A 23,279-nucleotide genomic window follows, 5' to 3' on the forward strand; every position below is an offset into this window, starting at 1 on the left:
CATAAAAATCTATTCTATGTTATCACTAACACAATTGTGGATGACTGAAGACACCACTAGCCAGAATCCACTCACACTTTGCACTTATGTACATCAAATATATCTCACTGACTCATGGTGTACATGTAACAGTATATGCATAGTGTATATGTATCACATATTGCCCTACCTCTCCCAGGTCCTCCACAGTGAGTGGCATGCCTGCCAGTGCCTTCCACACCATGGGGGCCAGGTGGAGATCCAGAGGTTTCTTGGTCCTGATGGCCACCCCCAGCAGTATCCCCAGGAACTTGAACATGGACAGGTACTCCTCTGAAGTCAGGGAGGGGTTCAGGAGGAACCTAAGACAATGACATAGGGAAAGTCAGTTTAAAGGAAAAGAATTTTCAAGAGGTAAGAGGAAAGACTAGTGCTTTGATGGGGGTTTTGAGAGTATTAGCAGAAAATCCAATCAAGAATGCAAAATAGTATGTATTTTTTCTTTTTTTTTTCAGCTAACAGGTTTACATTTAAAGAAAATATTGTTAAAGGTGTGCAAGGGTTAACCTCACAAGGTTTAACTACATTTTGACTACTATAAAAAAAACCCATCCTGGGGATATGATACAGATCTATATATCTAAACTTAGAAAAACCGTGATAACAGGCATCCTCATTAATAACTACAGTTTGTTGCTACTTGGGCTTCCAAAACATAAAGAAACACTCAGATACTAAAATAATACAATTACTCACTTGTCATTGTTATACCCAGTATCATTGGCAGCATTTGGGGTTGGGATCAACAGTGGCACAGCTCCACTTTCAAGCTCCTGTAATCAAAATAACATACAGGAATGTGCAGGGCACAAAGTTGTTATTATTACTGCACTGTAACAGTTTAACAAAATGTTCACTTGGGATAAAAAAGGTAAATGTTTTCTAAATATGGTCATTGACCTATCATTGCACAAAAGACAAAGGAAAAACCAATTTCCCCAAAAAGTTTGTAGTCAGACTTGAACTTTTCAACACATTTCATGATCAGATAACAGTCTAGCAAATAAATAAATAAATAAATAAATAAATAAATAAATAAATAAATAAATTATTACCTGGCACATCTCTGTGATGGTGTCATCAAACACCCCACCTGCATCATCTGCTCCCTCTCCAATCAGCTTCACTTTCCAGGCACGGGCTGGCAGACGCAGGTCGTCTGGCTTCAGCTTCACCACCTGGCGAGCTATCTGGACAAATATAGGTTTGCACTTCTTTCCTCTGAAATTGAAAATTTCATAATATTATGATTAAACTCTAGGTGAAGTATCTACATAATGTGAATTCCACATGAAGTATCCACATGTAACAGATGACAGAGAGAGACAACATTATTTCTTAACCAATTTTGTTCTCATTACTGTTATTGAAACATAAAACATTCCATCTGGATTTAGCCTCTTATTTAAACCTGATATAAAAACATAACCACAACTTAATCTGAAGTTGCACTTTCTTAGTTTGACACAATGAACAATTCAGGCATTTGAAAGCAATGCTGGGCCGTGCTTTAACATTGAAAATAACACACACATGAAAAATCATGATCTCTACCTTGTAGACAATCTTTTCACTGTGATCTGAGGTCCATAGTTCTTGCCTTGGACCATGGTCCTGCCTATAGCTCTCACCATAGGTAGGGTGTACACACGGGGAGCCAGGATGGACCGCAAGCTGCCTTGGTGCAGGCCATTCAAACCTGACATAAATCTATTTGTCCCAACCTGCAAGTTAAATATGAAATTTATTTAAAAATAAACTGAACAATGATGTGAATGTGTACTAACATATCATAAGTGCCACTGCCAAATGTCTATATTTTGAACACTATTTTCAACAAACTTGTCTTGGAATAATTGAGAATAATTCAGTTTTCAACCATTTTTACAAAATTTTCTTGTTTAGTTTTTAATCACAGCTTTGTTTCATGAATTCTTTTTGTAGTACTACTCATTGCATTATAATTTTACATTGTACACAGTGCTGAGAGGCAAGGGAAGAGTAATTGGGAAAAAAATCATATTTTATTATCATTACTTAAACTTAGACTTACAAAAGAATTAGAAAATACGTCAAAATGATTTTATCAACCATACATTTTTTATAATGTCCACATCTGAGCAAGCAGATATCACTGTAATTGTAACAAACCAATCAATGGAATGAATACGTAACCCTAGACATGACTCATTGAACTGGACATCTTACCTGTGATGGTGACAGAGAGAAGAGCCTCCAAGAAGAGTAGACGAGATCAGAGAAATGGTGGAGCACCCTCAGTCTACCCTTGATGGCCTCAATGCTGCTCTCTTGCAGGGCTGTGTACTGTGGGGGAATGGAGCCTGGGTTACCCAGCTGAAGGGGGAGTGGCGCCCCTGGGGACCGGGACTGTGGTTGGGGAGTGGTCCATGCAGCACTGTGAGTTCTCCCTGCTGCAATCTACAGTGAAGAATACACAATTATGAATATCTATCATACTTAACCTGTTTAGAATTTCATTAATCAGTAATATTGAAATAAGTTTTCTCACAGATATCTACAAGATGAATTTCCTTTTATCAATCTGATCAAAAATCAATTTCCCCTATAAAAATAAATTTACTTGTTAATTCTTTAATGAAGTACTTTACACAAAAGTGTGAGACAGTGATCAATCAATTTTCCATACCTGCTTAGCACCCTTCCCATTCATAGAAGGTGCCAAATGTGGCTCCCTGACAGATGTGGTGTGCCCTAGGCCTAACTGTCCATCACCATTACTGCCCCACCCCCAGACCACGCTCCTACTGGTCAGAGCCAGGGTATGCTCCGCCCCCACTGCAATGTCATCCACAAAGTATGGCGCTAAGGTGGGCACCTGTTGGGGTTTGTTGTGACTGCGGCAACGGTTCTCGGGCTGCCCTATTAGACGGTCTGATGACAAAAGAATTTACCTTATTTAACTGTACATATAACATATATGGTGAATAGGTCAAAAATGTTACGGTAAGATCAGTAAAAATATTTTTTCTAATCAGTAACCAGTGCAATTAAACAAAATTGTGTTGTTTATAATGTATAAATGAAAATTTTTAAAGAAGTATTCTGAACAGTTCTTTCATTCTAAAATATATACCAAGCATTTGTGTTCATAGGGGGAGCAAGGGAAGAAGAAGAGAGAGTGAGTGTGGAGGGAGTGTTACCTTGTCCCCAGGTGAAAACTCTTCCATCTTTGGTAAGAGCCACAGAGAACTGGGTACCAGCTCCTAGTTTCTTCACACCCATGCCGTTCATGGCTTCAATCTTGGTGGGTGTGGACTTTGGTGCCGAGTTCCCCAGTCCCAGTTTGCCATAGTCTCCATCTCCAAATGCCCAGACCGTGTTTCCATCCACACTGCAACATAGTGTGTGGTTCAGTCCACAGGCAACCTGAGGGAGAAGAAGTAGCCATATTCGTTTATAACAGTTATATTTGGATAATTAATGATCTTGTATTTATATCAATTGATTATTTGCATTGCTATCATCATCATATTCATTATTGTTATTATTATTATAACAAAAAAACTCATCATATCAAATTCCAATTGTTTTTTTAAACAGTGGAATCAAGATAATAGGAATACCCCATCGAGAATACTGGCAAATTTTGGTAATTCTCTGGCAAATAATATATCATTAACCCAAAATTAACTTAAACTTCCTTTCCAATATCATCAAAGACTTGATAAAAACTAAACTACATGTTACTTTGCTATCTCAATGACACTCATGTATACATATTTAAAGGCAAAGAAATACATACATATCCAATCTGAAATCCTTTCAGAGCTGTCACTTTCTCTGGCAGTTTTTTATTTGCTGTTGTGCCCAGTCCTAGGCGTCCATAGTCTCCATTACCAAATGTGAACAACTCTCCTTCTGCTGTCACCACAGCACTGTGTTTGAAGCCACAAGACACCTGGGAAATGAACAAAGGTGTAAATGTATTTTCTAAAATCATGTAAGTGCTAGAAAACATGTATTCTGCCAATTTCTCAATCCTTCTGAAATCAAAATAGGAAATATGTTTTTCCTACAATTTATCCTGTTATTAAAATCATGTTTAAAAAATATTAACAATGAAATATCGAACATCTTAAAATCAGGAAGATCAAATATGTATAATAAACAATTTTTGTGAATTTATGTGGCCTTAATCACAATAACAGGTGTCAGTTAGTAAGAAATATATCTTAAAAATAGTTGCTTAGCTATAAATAATCAAATATTTTGTTAAACCAATCAAAGAAGTTTCACTAAACATTCAGGATAATGATAAAACTTGGTGGACTATAACCTCAAAAATTCCTTTGAAATCATGAAAGAATATCAAAATATTATACCTGCACCACCTCCTCTCCTTGAAGAGCATCAATTTGACGAGGCCGTCTCTGACGATCTGTGTTCCCATGTCCCAGTTTCCCATAATCTCCATCTCCCCAGCTAAAAACTTCCCCACTCTCTGAGAGGGCCATGCTGTGGCCATCAGAGCCCACTGAGGAAGAGAGCTGAGTGATCACGAAGCCTTGAAGTGAAGAGACTATAGTCAGGGAGTGGAGGTCGTCCGAGTTGCCCTGGCCCAGGCGGCCATAGCTGCCCTCACCACACGCCATGACACTGCCATTGCTCTGGACTACAAACGTGCAGTTCTGACCACATACAATCTGAAAATTTACAAGAATATGGAGAGTTACAAAGTCACTTAAAAATATCTAGTAAAAATATACTTAATAGAGTGATATAATTTCAAAACATTTAGTAACAAATATACTTTCATACAAATAATGATATTCTGAATAAATTCCAATGAGTAATTCCAAATGTTATATTAAAAATTCACATACTACTTTTTTTTCAAAAAGTTAAGCTGACGAAAAAAGTACACCACAGTAATGAACTTTGTTTGGTCTACATTCCAAAGAAAAAAGTATAATGAACTAAAAACATTAATTAAACTAAAATTCACCTGCTGAGCACAAGAAAATGAAGGTGTATGTTGAGCTGTCAAAGTCCCTCTGCCTGCCTCTGCTAGCTGTCCATGGCGGCCACTGCCCCACAGGTATGCCTCACATTTCCCACCAAGCTGCCAGTCTTCAGGCCGCTGGATTGCCCAGGCCATGATCTGACAGTCCATCTGGAGGTCCCACACATTGTTCTAGACAAGACAGGGGACAATAGTGAAATTATTACAAAAGTAAAAGAATAATCAGACTTTGCCCATTTTTCCTGCATTTCAGACCTATGAGTGACTACTACAGATAGTTTAAAGCAAAATGGCAACTTTTTTTCCACTTATTGAAATACAAAAAATGCTCATATTTCCTGTTTATCTGCAGAATGATGTATCTTTTGGCAAAAAAGCAATAGGCCTCAATATTTTAGGTTTATCTTATCCTACATTATCTCTGTTTTCTGTTGTTTATATCTAAATATTTCACATTCTTGTATGATGTAGGACAAATGAGTGAATCAAACAATGGAGCTCATTCTTTTATTAAATTCTATAACTTATATAACTTCTATAACTTATAATATAAAGCCTTAGGCATCTCAATGAAATCCTGTAGAACACCCACCTCAGGTTTTTCATTCTCCTCCTCTGTCCTCCCCTGTGTATCTGGTACACCAAACGACTCTGGCATGTGGGTACGACTGTACAGGGCCTCGGCTGCTCTCAGGGCTGTGGCAAAACTATGTAACCATTGCCACTCCATCATAGGCTTTGAGGCATCTGTAAGACATCAAATAATATGACATTGATATTGATATATAAGAATTCCTCTTTTATTATTTCTATTATTATTTTTTTTTTATTTTTATAACTATTGTTATTATGATTGCTGCAATACAAATAAACATTGTGTATACCCCACGTTGCTTGTAATCTAAAACAAACTGTATGTAACTGATTATGACCAGAATGACCAGAAAATAAATCTAAACAATTTGTTTATAACTACTTCTGTATAATAATAATAAGTTGCATGGATCAAATGTTTTATAAAACCTAAATAAGACATACTTACCAGCTTTATCCATGTGATGGGGTGGACATGGCATGTGACACAACACTTTGTCAAGCTGAAGTCCAACAGACAGTGCGGCCAAACTCTGCAGGTACTTGCTGTGGACTAACTGCTCACCACTGGTCACTTTGGGCTGGAAAATTAATTCATGACAGTTTCTTTTTCAGTAAATTGCAAGATATGCTGCAGATGATGTGCATGATTTCACGGACACTGTGCCAGTCCTTGTCAAGAGAATCAGTTTTGAAAGATTCCTAATTTCATATCATAAAATCATATCTGACATCTATTTTAATATTTAAAAATATTCTGAACCATTTGTGTTAATCAAATATTCTACCAAGCACTAGCTATATAGCTATCAGACACGTCACTGACCTTTTCATACATATATTGCTCTTGCAGTAGGAGAGGCAGTCTCTGAAGTAAACCCCGTACACATGGTGTTTGTGTAAAGTTGAGAAAACCTTGCAGCTTTAGAGCTTTTCTTGCCGCTCCCAGGACCCTGTATTTTTTCATAGTGTCAGAGCCATAATGGAGTATCATCACATCCTGTTATGAAAATATAACAATAAATTAATACTGACAGATTCACATCTTTTCAACAATTATGACAATTAATTTTTTAAAATCGAAGACACATAGTATGTTTTGAATGAAATAAAATAAAATGTTTTGACTCAAATGTTTTTTTTAAATACATTATATACATTTTGATTATTTTGACAATATCAACAGAAGCAGCACTTATGCTGAAATTTTTACACTCGCATACTACTTTGCCAGCACTTTTTATTACTACCAAAGTAAAATACACTATAGCAAAGTCAGATTACACCAATTAGAAAATGCGCACTATATCAAATCTCTTTAAACTAAATATATCAATATTATTGTATGTCTTTTATAGAGTAATCTTGCCTTATTTCTGTTAAAACAGGCAGCCACACTGTGCTCAGCAAACCAACAGATACTCTGTGTACTCCCAGAGTTGGTGTGAGTTTGAAGAAGGCACCCATCCTGAAATTTTAAATAGTTCATTTTAATATACATCAGTGATAATTAGAATCAAAGTTTATGCACTATAAAAATAAGAATCATCTTTTAAATCCTAATGCAGGAAATAAGTGTAATTATAGAGTGGTTTTAAAAGACTCTCAAGAGGGCAATTTCACCTTCCACTTTTAACAGACTTCTATAATAATCCAACTCCTTTTAATTACAAAATTCCTTTTTCAAATTAGCTGTACATTTTAAATAAGCAGTGTCATCCAATGATTGTAATTTATAATACAAGTGTTTTTAGCAGCATTAAAAATTAAAAAACAAAAAACAAACAAACAACTAAATAAATATGTTGCATGAACCCTACAAGAAATACTGACCTGCAGAGACCATATGTTCATCCATCCCTTGACACAGCCAGTGGCCAGGGTCTGTGCATTGGGGCTGAAAGCCAGTGAGGAGACAGGGGAACCATGCCCCTTGAGAGAGAAGATTAACTGAGACCCTGGCTCATCTGAGGTTAAGTTGAACTTGCTGCTGCCCCTCCTTTCCATCCTGCCTGTGTTGTTTTGGTCGCTCCTTTCCATCCTGCCTGTGTTGTTTTGGTCCCTCCTCTCTATCCTTCCAGTGTTGTTTTGGTGCTGTATGAACAAATGAGCTCATTGAAAAATGACATTTTTGTAGTTGAAATAGGCGGAGGCTTACATGTATTTCTTTGTAAAATAACAAATTTAATACTATGATATAAGCTTTTCGTTGTCTCTTTTGTAGTGAAAGTAAAAAAGTTAATCATTTGTAAAGAGACTAAAATATTTTTTACAACTAACTTTTCTACCAACAAAGTCAATGTTTTAGAAATCAGTAAATAAAAATCCAAGACACTGAACACATACAACAAAAGTAAGATTTTCTACAGCAAAAACACTGTGACCCAACTGTTCAGTCTGATAAACTAAGTGAATATGATATTAAAAGTATAGACACAAAGATGGTCAATCACCTGCACAGTGTCAGCAGCAGGTTGGATCTTCTCAGGCAATATGGCTGTGGCTCCAGGCTGAGGCAGTGTCCACACAGACACTTCTCCATTGGTGCAGCCACTGGAAATACAGAGGGTGTGTGTCAATAAGTAGTGCATTTATGTATGCTTGTGACCATGTTGCTAACACCTTTTACAAAAACAGAGTAAATAATTTTATATACAAGTGCCTCAATGTTTAAACAATATAAATTTAACAACTTGTATTATCTCGGCAATGTAAACTTTTATATTAAAAAAAAAAGTAAAATCAAATCATTAAACTACATGTAGCAGATAAAACTCTAGATCAAACCCACCCCCTCATATTTCAACACAATCACAGAGTCTGACACAGTTGGATTTACCTTGCTAACATTAGCCTGGGTTCTTCTCCTCTCCCCAGCAGAGGGCACCACTCGAGCACAGTGACCCCTGCAGTGTGTGGAAGGGTGTGGACACACACCCACACCTCAGACATGTATGTCCACACCCTGAGGTTCTCCTCTGTGGCACAGCTGGCCAGGATACGCCCCGTGGGGTCCCACTGGATACAAGAGATGGGGTGCTGGGGGAAAAGATGGACAGATTGTGTGTTAAAAATGGCAGCAATACAAATGTCTCATTATAATAATTATTTAATCTGTCTAATTCTTTTACTTGACATATAAATATAACAAAGACAATCTTGTGTCATTGCAAAGACTTCTGCTGCTCACTGATGGGTCACTCATCAGCTTACATGAACAATAATGTAATTTTTTTCCAGTAAATCACACAAGTCCAGGATAAAAAAATCATAGTAAATATATTATCTCGATGTCTAATAATCTCCAGAAACTGTTGTACTGCAAATATGACTGCTATGTATGTATTGGCTAATTTATGTACAACAATAGTGAAGAGTAATGAATAACATATATTTAACTCTAATCCAAGCTTTACAGCATTTCTTTAAAATATCACAAATTTCTGTGTCATAAATAAAAATATAAGTGTATCACATTACTAATTTTAGTTTGTACCATCCATATATTCACCTCATGTGCCTCAATGGTATAAGGTTGTTCATAGTCATCTCTGTTGCTCATATAGATAGCACCATCAGAGAAAGCTACAGCAAACTTCTTATTCTCATCATGCCAAGCCAGAGCTGTCACAGATACTGAAAGAAAACAAAGGACATATATGCTTATCTATGAAAAACTTGTAACCTTTCAAAAAACAAGCTAAGATAATTAGATATTTAAAATGTACAAAAGGAATGCAAAACACATTAGTTTCCTTTATGCCAACAAAAAATTAAGGTGATTTCTGTGGATGACACAAACTATTATATTTTTGATTTAAAAAAAATGCAATGCACACATCTGAGAAATACCATATCTGCATTTGAGCTATCAAAACCAAAGTGATCTCCAAATGAATATTTTGTTTAAAAAAAAATGCTTGTGACATTCTCCACTTAACTAATCATAACAAATATCTTACCATCTTTCCTAGATGCATGCACCAACTCCCTCCTGGATAAAGTAGAAGTGTCCATAATATCAATGACCGCCACTGACCCGTCCAGTCTTCCCACCAGTAGAGTGTCTGTACTGAGACCCATACAGCCCTCCCCAAGGCCACGGTTCTCAGGCCACGTCAGGGCAGTCACCCAGTGAGGTTGGATGTCCACTTGAGCAATACCTCCTGGAGCCATATTTAGCAAAGTAAATATACAGTGATGGATATTTTTTATTTTTCAAAAGAAAAATACGACATTGTGGATTATGTATATATACATATACATATGTTCATCCTAAAATGTCTCTTTGAACAATTATTTATTGTGTCTAAAATTTTAAAAACTTTAAATTTAGGTTGTAAATTTTCAATAAATTATTATCATAATTTTATTACCTTGCCTGCTGGCCTGAACTAAAATAAGGAAAAAAATCAAACTTAATAATTTTCAATACAAAGAAACTGACATCACAAAAGACAACACAACAAAACTTGATGCAATACAAGAACACAACTAAAAACAACATAACATAACATAACACAACTTGACACAAGGCAAGTCTCACCTCCTGTTGCCCAAATATTGACCACATTCTCCATGGCCCCAGCTAACAAACGTCCAGAGGAGCTCCAACAGACCTTGTCCAGTAACTGTCCATCTAGCTCTTCTCCAGACACAGACTCTCCTTTACTGAAGATGAACGTCTGCTGCAGGACATGGTGGGTCTTGTTCGGTAGACTCCACAGGCGAACTGTGCCATCATAACCACTGAAAAATTAACAGGTCCATGGAAAGTAGTGAACACAGAAAATAAAAACAATATAAACATAAAACAATTTATTGAGTAGAAAAAATCTGCTTCACAGTCAAAATAATTATTCTTGACATTAATCAAATTCTTTAGATAAGTTAATCCTGGAACAAACCACCCTCTAATAACTTACTAATGCACAAGTAAAACACCTATTGGACCAATAAAGTTACATTTGTCAAATCATATCATAGCCCTTATTTCCCTGATGAAGTCTGCAGTAGATGAAATATTGGCTGGTAATTTTTTTCTATAGCTATTGACAATTGAAACTTCATTGGGCCATTTAAAACACTAAGCTAATAAAACTGTTTAACAAAACATGAGTTTTTACAAATATATATATTGACCTTCACTCAGATAAGAAACCAGCATGTGAGCACATCATATATCCCATTTACCTTGTTGCCAGCAGTCCTTTCTTAGCATTCCATGTACAGTTGGTCACCCTATTCTGGTGTGCCTCAAGCCTAGATGTGGAGCATGCTGGCATATCTCCATGTAAATCCACCATGTTCACAGCACACATGGCCCTGTTCTGGGCAGCCAGTGTGTGGACCAACTGCTGGGCTGCCCACTGGCGATGCTGGGAGGGCAGTCTCGCAGAAAGCACACATGCTGCAAGGGCATTGGTCAGATGGAGGGGTCGTAATGATGGCATCAGTGGTGGGGTTGGAGTTTTGGGCACAGCACCTCCACTGGCAGAGAAATCTGGAATGTTGTGATTAAAAAAAAGTGCATGATTTTATTTTTGAGGAACGTTAAAAGCTTGTATTTATTTTGTATAATTACATAATGTGCTGATTCAAATCAGCTAAATGCATAACAAATTTAGTGTTTAAAACTATACATAAACAATACTGCTGTTTCAGGTTCCTCAAAAGATAAACATTTCAAAGTGAGAAGCTGGATTCACTGAAAGAATCTTCAAATCATTTCCTTTAATTTCATTATTCTAAATTTTACCTTTCAAGGAATCATCTGAAGAACTTGGGCTCATAGAGGCAGTGGTGGCATCACATTTGGCCAGCAAAGCTACCAAAGCCTGCACCACAGCAAAGCTGGGAGAAGTCAGGACCCTGCTTTCTGGCAGATTCTCTGGTCTCAAGTGGATAGGTAGCTTTCTCACAGACCTGGGGTCTGGAATGGTCCCCAGGTTCATGCCCATTGCTGCTGACATTAATTCCTAAATGGAGATTATAACATTTAAAAGTTGCAGTTGCATAATATTCTTATACAAGATAGATATACTGACATTTTCAACAAAATGATAATTTCAAAACTTCAAACAGCCATAAAGAAGAAAACGCATGTCAGAGAAATTAAGTCTTCATCTATAATACCCACAGTCCCATCTTAAGACTCCCTGAATAATTTCATATCATCTATCATAAAAATTCATATATTCTAAAGATGAACAATATAAAACTTTGTAAATTCTGGGTAATAGCTATAAAAGGACTTCTTCTAACTGCCGTCTTGTTCACAATGACAGCATCGTGATAAGTAATTGTCAGAGATGTTTTAATTAGAAAGGTCATTGGGCCCACGTCTTCAGTTCAAAAGAACTTTGCATCAGACGTTTGAGAGAATAAATCTCCCGTTTCCCTTTATGAAATGGTCTGCTTGTTGTAAAAGGTGGAATATTTCAATTCCGTCTCAAACCATTACACAACAGTCCAAGAGTCAAGAGTATGTCTATCATTAATCTAGAAGAGGTCTATTTGGACAGGCAACCATGGATTCCATGCTCTACATACCTTATTACAGAGCTGTACCAGCAACGATGAAGACTGGGGGTGGTCCTGTACCAAGGCACCAATGGCACCACTCAGGTACCCCAGGCTGGCAGCAGGACTGGTGGAACTGACAGCGGCACGGGATATGGAGCTGTAGCCTTCCCCTCCAGAAGAAATCACTGTCTCCTTCAGCGGAGTGCTCACTAGCTCCACTCTCCCCGCGGCACACAGACACATCAGTCGCACCACCAGGCGGATGTCTGCCAGACCCATGGCCTCGAGACCTGCTGATAAACTGCAGGCTGTGTCACTGGAAAAATGTTACACTTGTTACACTTATTTTCTTTTATCTTAATAATTGTTCTCAAAAATGAAGTATGAAATGATGAATCATGTAACAAATTGTCATGCTGTTATCAAAAAAAAAAAAAAAAAACTACTGGCAACATGAAACTGTACATGACAAATTAATACACATTCTGCCATTAACAGCTTTATATGAAGTAACAGTTTATCAACTTGAAAATGATGATAAAAGTTATGTTTGAAACAAAATATTTATTCCATTTATACATTCTCAAAAAACTTTGCCTTACCTAACAGAGACCAGTGAAAGTGCCCTCATCACCATAGTTCTTGCTAACAGGACCTGTGCTGCCTTAGTAGTTCTGTACAGTGCTGTGATCCTGTCTGCCTTCTCTGTCAGCAACACTGCCTGCTCACCCAGGCTTTTTCTTTTGATGAAGTCATTCTTCTCCAATCTTGTGTCTAAAATGGATGATAAGCAATATTTCTGTATTTTTCAAGAATAGCCTTTCATAATGTATGGCTAAGTCTGGAAAGTCAACTAGCCTATGGGCTACTATACTTCAGTTCAAAGGAGTTATCACTTTGTTATCACTCAGTTATCACTTTATTATCACATATTACTACGTATGACAAAGACAACTATAGAGTTTATTCTCAGAAGCCTTGAGTGAGTAACAATAAAATAAAAACAATTATAGATCTCTAAAACTCACTGATAGAGGCCACAATGCTGTCTGCCTCCTCCTGTGCGAGAGCATTGATCCCCAGGGGGTCTGGCTCACTGAGAGACACACACTCTGGTATAGGCTTCCTCTCAGTTAGACCAAGGGAGCCCATGATGGACTCAAAGCTCTCTGTGCCTGCTGTGGCATGGTCCGTGTCATCAGGGATTAAGTCAAGATCATCTGTTTGACAAAATAAAAGTTACGTATCAATATGCATAGATTAGAGTTTTCAATTTGAAATTTGAGGACATAAAAATGATATCCTCTAATGGGGCAAAAACCAGTAATAATATAAATAATAATAATAATAATAATAATTTACTGGTGAATTTTACAAACCATGACCAAACATCTTCACACATACATATAAGTAGTCCACTGACATATAACCCATCTGAACACACAATAATCCTGATGACAATTCTGTGCAAGCAAACTCTATGTCTCTTACCTTCCTGTACAGAATCTGGACCTACTAGATCAGGTGCCACCACCATTCCTCTGGTCCTGGGTACACCAGATCCCTTGGGGCCTGTTGGGGTACTGCCATCTAGCTGAGACAGGTACTTGTCTCTACAGCTGGAACACATGAGATAGTATGGGTTCCCAGATCCGCAGGTGCCACCAAACCAGCCATCCACATACACTCCATTACTGCGATAGCCCTGGTTTCCACAGGAACCTGTAACAGACATTACCTTATATTACATTCTATATCATATGCATATTTTGTACTAGGGTATCTAATATCAGCCCAGTTTTTGAAAATAAAAATCTACCTCTGCCTTCATTCCACATACAATGTGACTGAATATCTGAGATTTTTGATTATCTGTTACTTAAATATCAAGCAAAAATTTGAAAATCCTCTTTGGTAATACAAAAATGAATCAGAAGCATTCCATTTTATACCTCCACAACCTGGATGGGAGGTCTTCATGTGTTTGTTAAAGTAAGTCACTTTGTTACCACACAACTCGCACATGGTGACCTCTGGTTCCTCAAAATCTGTGCGCTGAAACAAAAAGTGTGACTGTTTACTAATTCACTCCCCACCTCTGAGTTAGGCTTTTTATTTGTCATCTTTACTTTTAGGCCAAATATCTTACTTATCTTAATTCATCTTAAGGAACTTAAGTCAATAAAAATTTGAATACAATTGTTGCAAATACAAGATTACAAAATATAATCTACTGTTGGATTTTTTTCATGGTCTAAAATATGATCTTTAATTTTCCATGCATGCTGTAATGAAGAAATAACTAAATCACTAAGCTATTTTTAATTCTGAATGTTATATCTGCTGTAACCCAATATCTACATACATCCAGTAAACTGAGCATCTCTCTGTCTTCAGCATCCATGCCAAACAAATCCTCCATCATATCATCATCACTGATCACATCCTCCAGGTCTATCAGGTCGTCATACAGAGGGTGGCTCTCCCTTTCTTCCCTCTCAGCTCGCCTCTCCATCTCCATCTCACGGTCCCTTTCATCATCTCCCAAGCGACCCAACTCTCGAAACTCGCGGGACAGAAGACCTAAAAATAAAGGGAAATGAAATGTAGGCTTAGTTCACTTACCTACATGCATTGGTTTTGCTGAATGTATAAGCCAACTTTCAGAGAATAAAATCATTCTGGATAAAGAGTTCCATCCCAAGAAAATATGGGATATAGGGGTGGGATTCTTACAAGCCTTATAAGAAACACCTTTAAAATGAGAACATTGTCATCTAAAATCTCTTACTTGCTCTACTGGTAAGAAAACTTCTGATATCTGAAAGAGATCTTTCCCCTGCGGGATGGCGGAGACGGGAAGGTGGCCGTGGTGCCAGCGTACCCTCTCGCTCTTCTCTGTCAATGAACTCAAAAAAGCCAGAAGATCTGGCTCCACTTTCTGAATTTTCCATTCTGAAATTTCAATAAATTAAATGTGTGAAATATTTTCAAAGTATTGAATATTTTTTTAAATTGCTAAGGCAGAACAACTGAAACACAAAATATTTCGAAAGTATTTACTGCCAGCCACTCAATTGAAAGTATACATACAAAACATTAATGTAAAAGAACAGCATTATATTTCGACTTTACCATAAAAAGAAACACAAACTTTAATCATGAAATAAGGGCAACCTACACATTACCTCATCAAAAAATAAGAAAATAAATAAATGAAACAGTTAAGTATACCGAATAAAAAAGAAAAAAAATTCAAAGATGATCTCTATCTACCTTTCTCTGTCTCTGTCTCTATCTCTATCTCTATCTCCAGGATTGCTCCCTGACTGAGGCCTACTGGCTGCCTCAGTGGTGCCCTCTGGCCTGGAAGGTCTGCTTCTATTCTCCTCAGAAGCCTCAGCCTCTCCAGTCTCCATGGGGTGTTCCAGCATCCAAGTGGCCAGCATGTTAACACCATGGGCTGTCATCTCCCCACTGCTGCCTGGATACACAAAGACACAAAGCACATGGAAATCGGAGGATATATATATATATATGCATTATAAATGTTCTGTCAGTGTTAGAACAAACAAACAAACAAAAAAAACAACAACATTTTGGTTGTTCTTGTAAATCTGTTTATATCTCTTTTATCCCTACACCCAACAGAATTCACTAGGGAACTAAAAGATTTCAGACTTATTCCAGTCAATTCACTGTGTTACTGCGTAAGTGTTTTAAGGAGCACCAACATATTTATACATATACTTGAACATTTTGTACTGTATTTAGCCTGCTGGTTACCTGTTGCAGCCAGGGCTTTCTGGATCTGCTTAACATTGAAGCCCATCTCCAGAAGAGGGGCTGCTATAGGAGGGGGTGGTGGGGATGGAGACCTGGCCCGTGTTGGCTGGGGTATAACTGAAATATATGATGATATCATTGCATCTTTAATATCCTCATCTTTCCAGTATCACACCAGAGTACCAAGTGAGTAGTGTTGTTGCTATAGTAGCATACAATTATGATAAAAATGTAGATGAATTACACTTGGTTATCTACTTGTATCATGCATTAGATCACAGAACAAGAAGAAATACATCCCAAATTACATGAAAGAAGTGGAGAGTTCAAATTTCAATTTCTCTTTAATCACTTATTAAAGTATTTGATAATGTGTTACCAAAATAAACAGAATTTTAATGATTTGTAAACTTATTTTTTTCTCATCAATATCCACAATATTTTCATGATCCCATCAGGCAGGCAACAAAAAATATCCATTACAACTATAATGAAACAAGCCCTACATTTTCGTCCTCCATTTCTGCGTGCTGATGGGGACAGAGAACTGTCCTCTGGGGAGTCTAATGGCGGAAACATGGACCTGCGTGACCTCTCAATACGTTGAAATATGGAGGAAGGAGGCAGTCTTCTGGGCATGTCCATTCTGCTAATACAATAAAAATGTCAATGTTTTAAGGGTTTACAGATGCTGCCAAGATGGTAAAAGTCCCTCTTAAACAAATGTATTTGTGCTTTGAATGTTTTCATATGAATTTGTCTTCTTGTCTTTGTTAATAGTAGGTCAGAAATACTTCACTTTAGAAACAAATTTAAACAGCATATAAATTTTTGTTTTAAAAAGAGTTTCATCCCAAGTATTTTGCTGTAATTTCTATTATTATTTTTCCACCAAGACATCGTAGCCTTACCGTGATTGTCCTCTGCGTGCCATAGGTGGTAACAGCCTCTGCAACAGTGCCTCGCGCATGTGGTGTCTCCCAATGTCTCGTGGTCGCATGTCTTCACACATCTCCAAGTGGGAGGGTCTGTTCTGGAAGTTCGGACCACTGCCTCTGTGGCTGCTCATGGAGTTTTCAGTGTTCTGTTGTACTGTGTTCTTTTTATTGTGCTCCTTCCTCAAAGCTGTTAACTGTTCTGTTGGTTATATGAAAATAAATTATAATTCTTTAAGAGGTAGGTACATATGTTTATTTAATATGCTGATTTGCTTTGTACATTTTCTATCCCACTACATCATGTAGTTTTTCAGAAAAAAGCTGGAAGCCCAATGAACAAAACAAAAATCTGCCTCACAAGTGAGAGTCCTTAAAAAACCAGGATGCATTTAATATATCCTCACCTTCTTTAGCCTTGAAAGCAGTCCCTTCTTTAGAAGCCTCAGTGACAGCCATTTTGAATAACATGACGTGTGCCCTTTCCAGCTCTGCCAAGCTCACCACACGTTTGATTGGTGAGGGACTCACTGCCAACTTCACCAATTGCCTCATGATATTCCTCAGAGTGTCCTTCATGCTGAACCCAGGTTCCTGGCTGGTGGAGGGCTGGGCATCATCTTGGTCTTTCATATCCTTGGACAAGTCTAATTTTGGCACAAGGAGCATTTCTGAATATCTGCTACAACTCAATATTGCACTTAATGTTTTGAGAGCACCAGAGTGCAGATAGACTGTCTGAAGTGCTCTCAGCTCTGAAGCTCCCATAGTCTGTGTATATTTCCCACTCACGACTGACCCTGCCTGGTCTGCTGGTTTGGGTTCTGCTGTGCTACTGCTATCGTCAGGAGCCAAACTCTGTTCTGCCTCATTTTCATTCATGACCCCAGAGACCATCTGTGTAGCCAAAGTCTGGATAGTCTCCACATTTGTTTCCACCTGAGAACATATCTGGTCCAACTGGCCCCTGATGTGTCTGGTAAGTTCTTTGGTTTCCCCACTAGATTCCAAATTCTGATCAGGACTAGATCTGTCCTGGGTGGCCTGTCTCTTGTCAGCATTATGATCCTCAGGGCTCTCATCTGCCAGCACCTGAGCTATGTCAGCATCCAGCTTTTTCTCCAAGCTCTTGTGAAGGCCTGAGTCCTCCTGATTTTTCTTCTTTCCATCCTCTGACTCCCCTTTAACTTTCTTCAGTTCCAGAGCTATCCTGTCTTCTGTGATGGCACTAAGAGCCATGATATCCTGCACAAGGCTTGGGGTAAGACCAGAGAGCTTGCTCATGTCAAAGGTGGTGGACTCCCCAGCTTCCAGCTGACTGACAGGGGCATCGCTGGAAATACAATGGCATACAGCTTGCTTTGTGTATACTTGTTTCAAATCATCTGAATAGATTATGCTTTAAATACAAATTTTTGAATTAAATATAACAAGCTGCTGCTGCACATAAGATCTTCTTCACTGATGCCATTATCTTTTCCTTAAGAAATTTACCTTGTGCTTGCATCACTGTCATCCCACTGTATCTTCACATAGTCTGAGCCATCCTTGACCACTCCCAGTAGTGTCCCCTTCCTGGAGGTAGACTTGTGAATACAGCGTCCACCTACTCTCAGACCTCGGTCAGTGCCTCCAATAACAGCTAGAGCTGGCCACACCTGGATTATAGTGTTCATTTGGTTGATATTACACAAAATACTTTTAAAATGATGAAACAACCCCTTATCTTTCAGAACCTTCTTTGAGCTTCAGATCTGATGTGTGACAGCTTTTTCTTTTTCAAAGTGACACAACTGTCCCTAAGTAATGCCTTATTGATATGGAAATATCAAATGAAGCTGGCAAACTTGCATGCGAATAAATTACTCTAACTACCAGAAACATTCAAATATACATTAACTTTATAAATACTAGAAGAGAGACAAATGTACCTCTTTACACAGAGCTTCCACTGCCATTTCCTGCTCCAAGTTGTCATCTGCAGCAGCTCCATCTTCTTGTCTCAGAGGCACATCTGGTGCTGGAGAACCTACAGGAACAACAAAACCAAACAGTACACAGCTTTATTGAAGGGAAAAACTACCTAATGGTGTTGCTCATCTTAATACTTTCTGCAACCGAAATATACTACACAGACTTTCCATTTTGAGTTGATTTTGGGATAATAAGTAAGAATATAATCACTCCAAAGCAAACATATATATTAATTGAGGACAACTTTGGTAAAGTAGTTCTATAGAAGTTGTCAAATTTTCAACTTCTTTTTCATTTTCTTTCTCAAGCATCTTTATAATTGCCTAACGATCACAAAATAATAATAATAATAATAATAATAATTATAATAATAATAATAATAATAATAATAACACCTTTGAGAGAAGTCATAAAAACCTACCATCTTTTTCATTTTCTTTTTCCAGCATCTTAATGAGCTGTCTAATGATCTTCAGTCTGTCCAGCAGGCACAGGTTAATGGTGCTGCCCCATCCCTCCAGCAGGTGCAGCACACGCAGGAGATGCACTGTGGACTCTATGATCACCGCCATTGCTGGTGCACACATGGGGTCGCCTGGCAACAGGTCACGTGGAGCACCCCTCACCTGCATGTCTGTGATCTTGACCTGGAGGATAAAGGTTGGTATGACTTTGATATTTTCCTATAAAATCTAACAGATATGTATTTATTGGTGTGTGTGTTTGTGTGTCTGTCTGTGCATGTGTATTGTGGTTCACTGATACATAAGCTTAAACTTGGTAACATGTTTTTTCTATATCAGTCTAGACATAAAAAAATTAACAATTCCTAGTAAGTAACTTTGTATTTCTTTATCTTTCTTATCTTAGAAATAAAGAAAACCAACAATAAATATTACCTTTTCACCAGGGTTACTGCTGTAAAACATAACACAGGGGAAGAGTTCACAGCCATCAATGTCCTCAAAGGCTATCTTTGGGTCCTGTAAGAGGTATAACATAACAGTATATACAACAATAGCTGACCAGTGCGCAATCAACACCCAAACATTATTTATAATAAGAAAAAGCTACAAGTACCATAATCTTGATCGCTCTTTTGTAATCTTTTTCTTTTTTTTTCTATCAGCACCTGTTCATTATTTATAATAAGAAAAAGCTACAGGAACCATAATTTTGACCTCTTTTTTTCTCAACTGACATGTATGAATATGCCAAATATCACCACAGACTTGACTGCAGGGGTCACACACATTGTATCTTACATATCCATATGCATCATATGTCAATATCCTACCTCTCCATTCTTCCCAAATGCCAATGTCCTAGCATCCATATCCAGTATGCAGGTGATGTAATCCCCCTGAGTGAAGGAGGGCAGTGCCAGGGTCTGCTCTCCATTGTGGTAAATATTCCCACTATAGGCTCTGTACAGCCACATATCAGAGGTGGTACGGTGGCTGTAGTCCTGTACAGGCCACTTGGAGATACCAACACAGGTCCCTTCATTTCCCTTGTTTTCTTTTACAATCAGGAACTGGCATGAAGATAATATTGGCATACAAAATTAAATACTTGTGAAAATATTATAGTCATTTATACCTTTATTATTGTTTTAAAACTGAGCTGAAACACAATGTACCACAGTGCAAAATGTATCAATTTGAAAGCAAAATTGTCATCTTTCCTTTTTAATGCAAATCAAATTCCCTTTCAACTAAAATTCTCTCCCATTTCTCATTGCTAATCTCATGCCCAACCAGAAAATGATCATCTTTCAATTTTTCTTCTTATGATGGACCTAGTATGCAAGCAGAGTACCCACCTTCCACTGGTAACACCCTGAAGTAACTCCTGTGGTCCCCAAACCATACCCCCTTCCTCCAGCTCCATGGACTAAAGTATGGCCGTTCTCAACGCTGCAGTTCAAGCTTTTATCTGGGTCAAACAATGCCTCCTGGGATGCCATCACTTCCTCCACTGCGCCACTCTTCAGTTTGGCAACAGAATCTTCTGAGCTGAAGAGTTCTAACTGTTGGTCCATTTCTTTCTCTTTCTGGATGGTGTGTTGCTTGGCAACCACTGATGGAGTCAGCCACATATTCTGGGTTAAACTGTGGAACAGTTGGTTTACAACCTAAAATGAGAGGGTTTTCTGTTTATTGCATCTCCAGTAATATAATTTTCTTATCATTTTATATTAACAGGTATTCATCACATACAGTGGCAGATGGAAGCTGTCTTATATATATATATATTTACCTCACTTGAAATTGTTAAATATCAAAGATTATCCATATTGTCAGTATCTCTGGTTACTTACATCTTTCATCTGCTCCATCTCTGTGTCTGTGTTAAATGCAGGTAAGACTGTTTCCAGCAGATGAAGGGCCAGCAGACGACACCTCAAATTACTGACTACTGGAACACCTTGAGATGAGACACAACAACATATGAATTAATACCATGGTTCAACTTTCTCAAGAATTTAATTATTCAATCAATCATTGTGTGCAAATATCTAATTAAATGCTCATTCAAAATGACAGCATTTTACCATGTACACATTGAGTCCTATAGGTGTAAAACAGCCTGTTGTGCCTCCTACTGACCACAGAAGAACAAAAAAGCTTTCAATGTGCAATCAAAACAGATTTAGTGTAATAACTCAGAACTTTCTAATTCATAAAACATTTTAATTAAATTGAAAATCTTACCTTCTTCAGTTTGACCAGCTATGCTCAACAGCACATTAATCCATTGTTTGGATGCAAAGTGAACCTGGGCAGATTTGGAGAGTGCCACTCGCCGAAGGAACACCAGAAAATCACCAAGGGCAGACTGAGACACCTTGATGTTGAACTCCACCATGCCATCAATTCCTTTCATGAGAAAGAAGATATGCAAAACAGATGGCGTAGAATGTGCCAATTTCATATTATTATGAATCACTGTAAATGGAAGGACTCGCGTTTGATATCACTATACAAGATCATGAAATATAGAAAATTATCAAAGGTGAATACATTTTAGCTTCGATAAACTTTTCAGTATAATTTAAATTACATTTTATATCCTTAAGTTATAAAATTGCTCTGAATAGCTGGCATTTCACAGCAAAAATCTAACCAAACATTATCTCTGTGTCAGAAATTATTTATCTTCATGAGTATCAAAGTTATCCTCAATAATTTTTTTCTCTGCTTTACCTTTCTTCTCCTCTATCCTCTCCTGCTCTGCCTCTGTTGTCTGTGTTTCACTGTCTTGACCAGTGGCTCCACCTGCTGGGGACTTCTCTGCCAGGAACTTCCCACATGCACAGTCCAACAGCTTCTGTAACTGCATGTGCAAGATGTCCACCAGGGCTTGGATGACACTGCTGCTTAACTTATAGGCATATGTCCTGAGAGGAAAAAAATAACACTGGCATAAACCACTTGCCAAAGTAAAGTAGAGTATATCTACCCTCTTGATATAACACTGGTAAGGTGGACTTCAACATGAAAAGATGAACTACCTTAAAGGAATTACTGATATACCCATGGAAGATATGGAATGTTTCTGATTTACAATTCAATACAAAAGTGATTACTTAGTTTATATAATAAATTCTTAATAAATTCTTACTCAACTAACAAATACATTAAGTGAAATTGGATTACTACTTACCCTCCGGTAATTGCCAGTATCTGCAGTAGTCTTATACTGGCCACCTCTAGTACAATATCCAGCTGGGATTGTCCACTGTAAAGTATTGGCTGTAGTGGCCGGACAAAGGACAACAGTGAATTACAGAACTTGACTAACATCTGGGGCAAACCAGTGGACACAGCTAGTGATATGTCTATTGGCTGATATTTGACACTCAGGGCAAAGATTGTCACAAGTGTTAGCCGTTGTTGTGCTCCTAAAGTAAAAAAATATGAATTAGAAAAAGAAAAGTCAACTTGCAAAGTGTATTTAAAATTCAGTAAGTACATATGAATCAGCATCTGCTCCAAATTAAGCAAAATGACGCTTAATAAAATTCAAATGGATAGGTTTTTATCTTCAATTATACCCTTAATATACCCATTATCCCCTTATCAACGCACATTTTACAGCTGCATTTAGATGCAATAAAAGATACCTACCTTTGTTCACTCCTCCAATTTTCTCCTGCCTGTCTAGAGCTTCCACCAACAATTCATAAATTTTATGCACAGCAAACTGGATTTCTTGCTGACTCTGGGCCGGAGCTGCTCTAACTCCATCCTGAAATAATCACAAAATCACATTTCACAATAATTTCAAAATCAGAAGCTATAACTGATGTATGTACAGTTGATAACTATGAATCATTGTTGATTTCCTTGATTGGTTATTGACAGTTTCAAACTGTGTGCTGTGTGCTTGAAGAACAAAATACTGGATCTAGTTCT

At 37.7% G+C, this 23,279-nt stretch overlaps 1 protein-coding gene across 3 annotated transcripts in view; it reads right to left on the reverse strand.

The window, feature by feature from the left end:
• Positions 1–23,279, reverse strand: part of LOC106177463 (putative E3 ubiquitin-protein ligase HERC1) — a 43,490-nt gene that overhangs the window by 4,956 nt on the left and 15,255 nt on the right. Inside the window, exons 28-73 of one of the 3 annotated variants that reach the window (XM_013560228.3) lie at positions 22,992–23,112; positions 22,528–22,765; positions 22,068–22,261; positions 21,576–21,740; positions 21,182–21,288; positions 20,684–20,995; positions 20,156–20,395; positions 19,758–19,841; positions 19,280–19,505; positions 18,816–18,913; positions 18,379–18,542; positions 17,292–18,217; positions 16,861–17,086; positions 16,456–16,595; positions 15,950–16,066; positions 15,440–15,647; positions 14,955–15,118; positions 14,529–14,746; positions 14,116–14,218; positions 13,655–13,885; positions 13,192–13,383; positions 12,766–12,937; positions 12,191–12,479; positions 11,397–11,616; positions 10,832–11,141; positions 10,185–10,387; positions 10,015–10,032; positions 9,601–9,804; positions 9,150–9,274; positions 8,478–8,677; positions 8,092–8,191; positions 7,472–7,732; positions 7,008–7,106; positions 6,465–6,638; positions 6,087–6,219; positions 5,637–5,791; positions 5,027–5,215; positions 4,404–4,724; positions 3,824–3,979; positions 3,222–3,447; positions 2,708–2,952; positions 2,248–2,478; positions 1,594–1,763; positions 1,095–1,260; positions 736–812; positions 170–341 (exon numbers count right to left, since the gene is read on the reverse strand). In XM_013560228.3, coding sequence (XP_013415682.2) covers positions 170–341; positions 736–812; positions 1,095–1,260; positions 1,594–1,763; positions 2,248–2,478; positions 2,708–2,952; positions 3,222–3,447; positions 3,824–3,979; positions 4,404–4,724; positions 5,027–5,215; positions 5,637–5,791; positions 6,087–6,219; positions 6,465–6,638; positions 7,008–7,106; positions 7,472–7,732; positions 8,092–8,191; positions 8,478–8,677; positions 9,150–9,274; positions 9,601–9,804; positions 10,015–10,032; positions 10,185–10,387; positions 10,832–11,141; positions 11,397–11,616; positions 12,191–12,479; positions 12,766–12,937; positions 13,192–13,383; positions 13,655–13,885; positions 14,116–14,218; positions 14,529–14,746; positions 14,955–15,118; positions 15,440–15,647; positions 15,950–16,066; positions 16,456–16,595; positions 16,861–17,086; positions 17,292–18,217; positions 18,379–18,542; positions 18,816–18,913; positions 19,280–19,505; positions 19,758–19,841; positions 20,156–20,395; positions 20,684–20,995; positions 21,182–21,288; positions 21,576–21,740; positions 22,068–22,261; positions 22,528–22,765; positions 22,992–23,112 — 9,090 coding nt within the window. Of the gene's footprint in view, positions 1–169; positions 342–735; positions 813–1,094; positions 1,261–1,593; positions 1,764–2,247; positions 2,479–2,707; positions 2,953–3,221; positions 3,448–3,823; positions 3,980–4,403; positions 4,725–5,026; positions 5,216–5,636; positions 5,792–6,086; positions 6,220–6,464; positions 6,639–7,007; positions 7,107–7,471; positions 7,733–8,091; positions 8,192–8,477; positions 8,678–9,149; positions 9,275–9,600; positions 9,805–10,014; positions 10,033–10,184; positions 10,388–10,831; positions 11,142–11,396; positions 11,617–12,190; positions 12,480–12,765; positions 12,938–13,191; positions 13,384–13,654; positions 13,886–14,115; positions 14,219–14,528; positions 14,747–14,954; positions 15,119–15,439; positions 15,648–15,949; positions 16,067–16,455; positions 16,599–16,860; positions 17,087–17,291; positions 18,218–18,378; positions 18,543–18,815; positions 18,914–19,279; positions 19,506–19,757; positions 19,842–20,155; positions 20,396–20,683; positions 20,996–21,181; positions 21,289–21,575; positions 21,741–22,067; positions 22,262–22,527; positions 22,766–22,991; positions 23,113–23,279 lie in introns of all 3 variants that reach the window. The other 2 variants (XM_013560227.3, XM_013560229.3) reach the window with 2 other exon arrangements.

The sequence above is a fragment of the Lingula anatina genome, chromosome 1, assembly GCF_051362555.1.
Source record: "Lingula anatina isolate TDL-2025a chromosome 1, LinAna3.0, whole genome shotgun sequence".
Classification (NCBI taxonomy): domain Eukaryota; kingdom Metazoa; phylum Brachiopoda; class Lingulata; order Lingulida; family Lingulidae; genus Lingula; species Lingula anatina.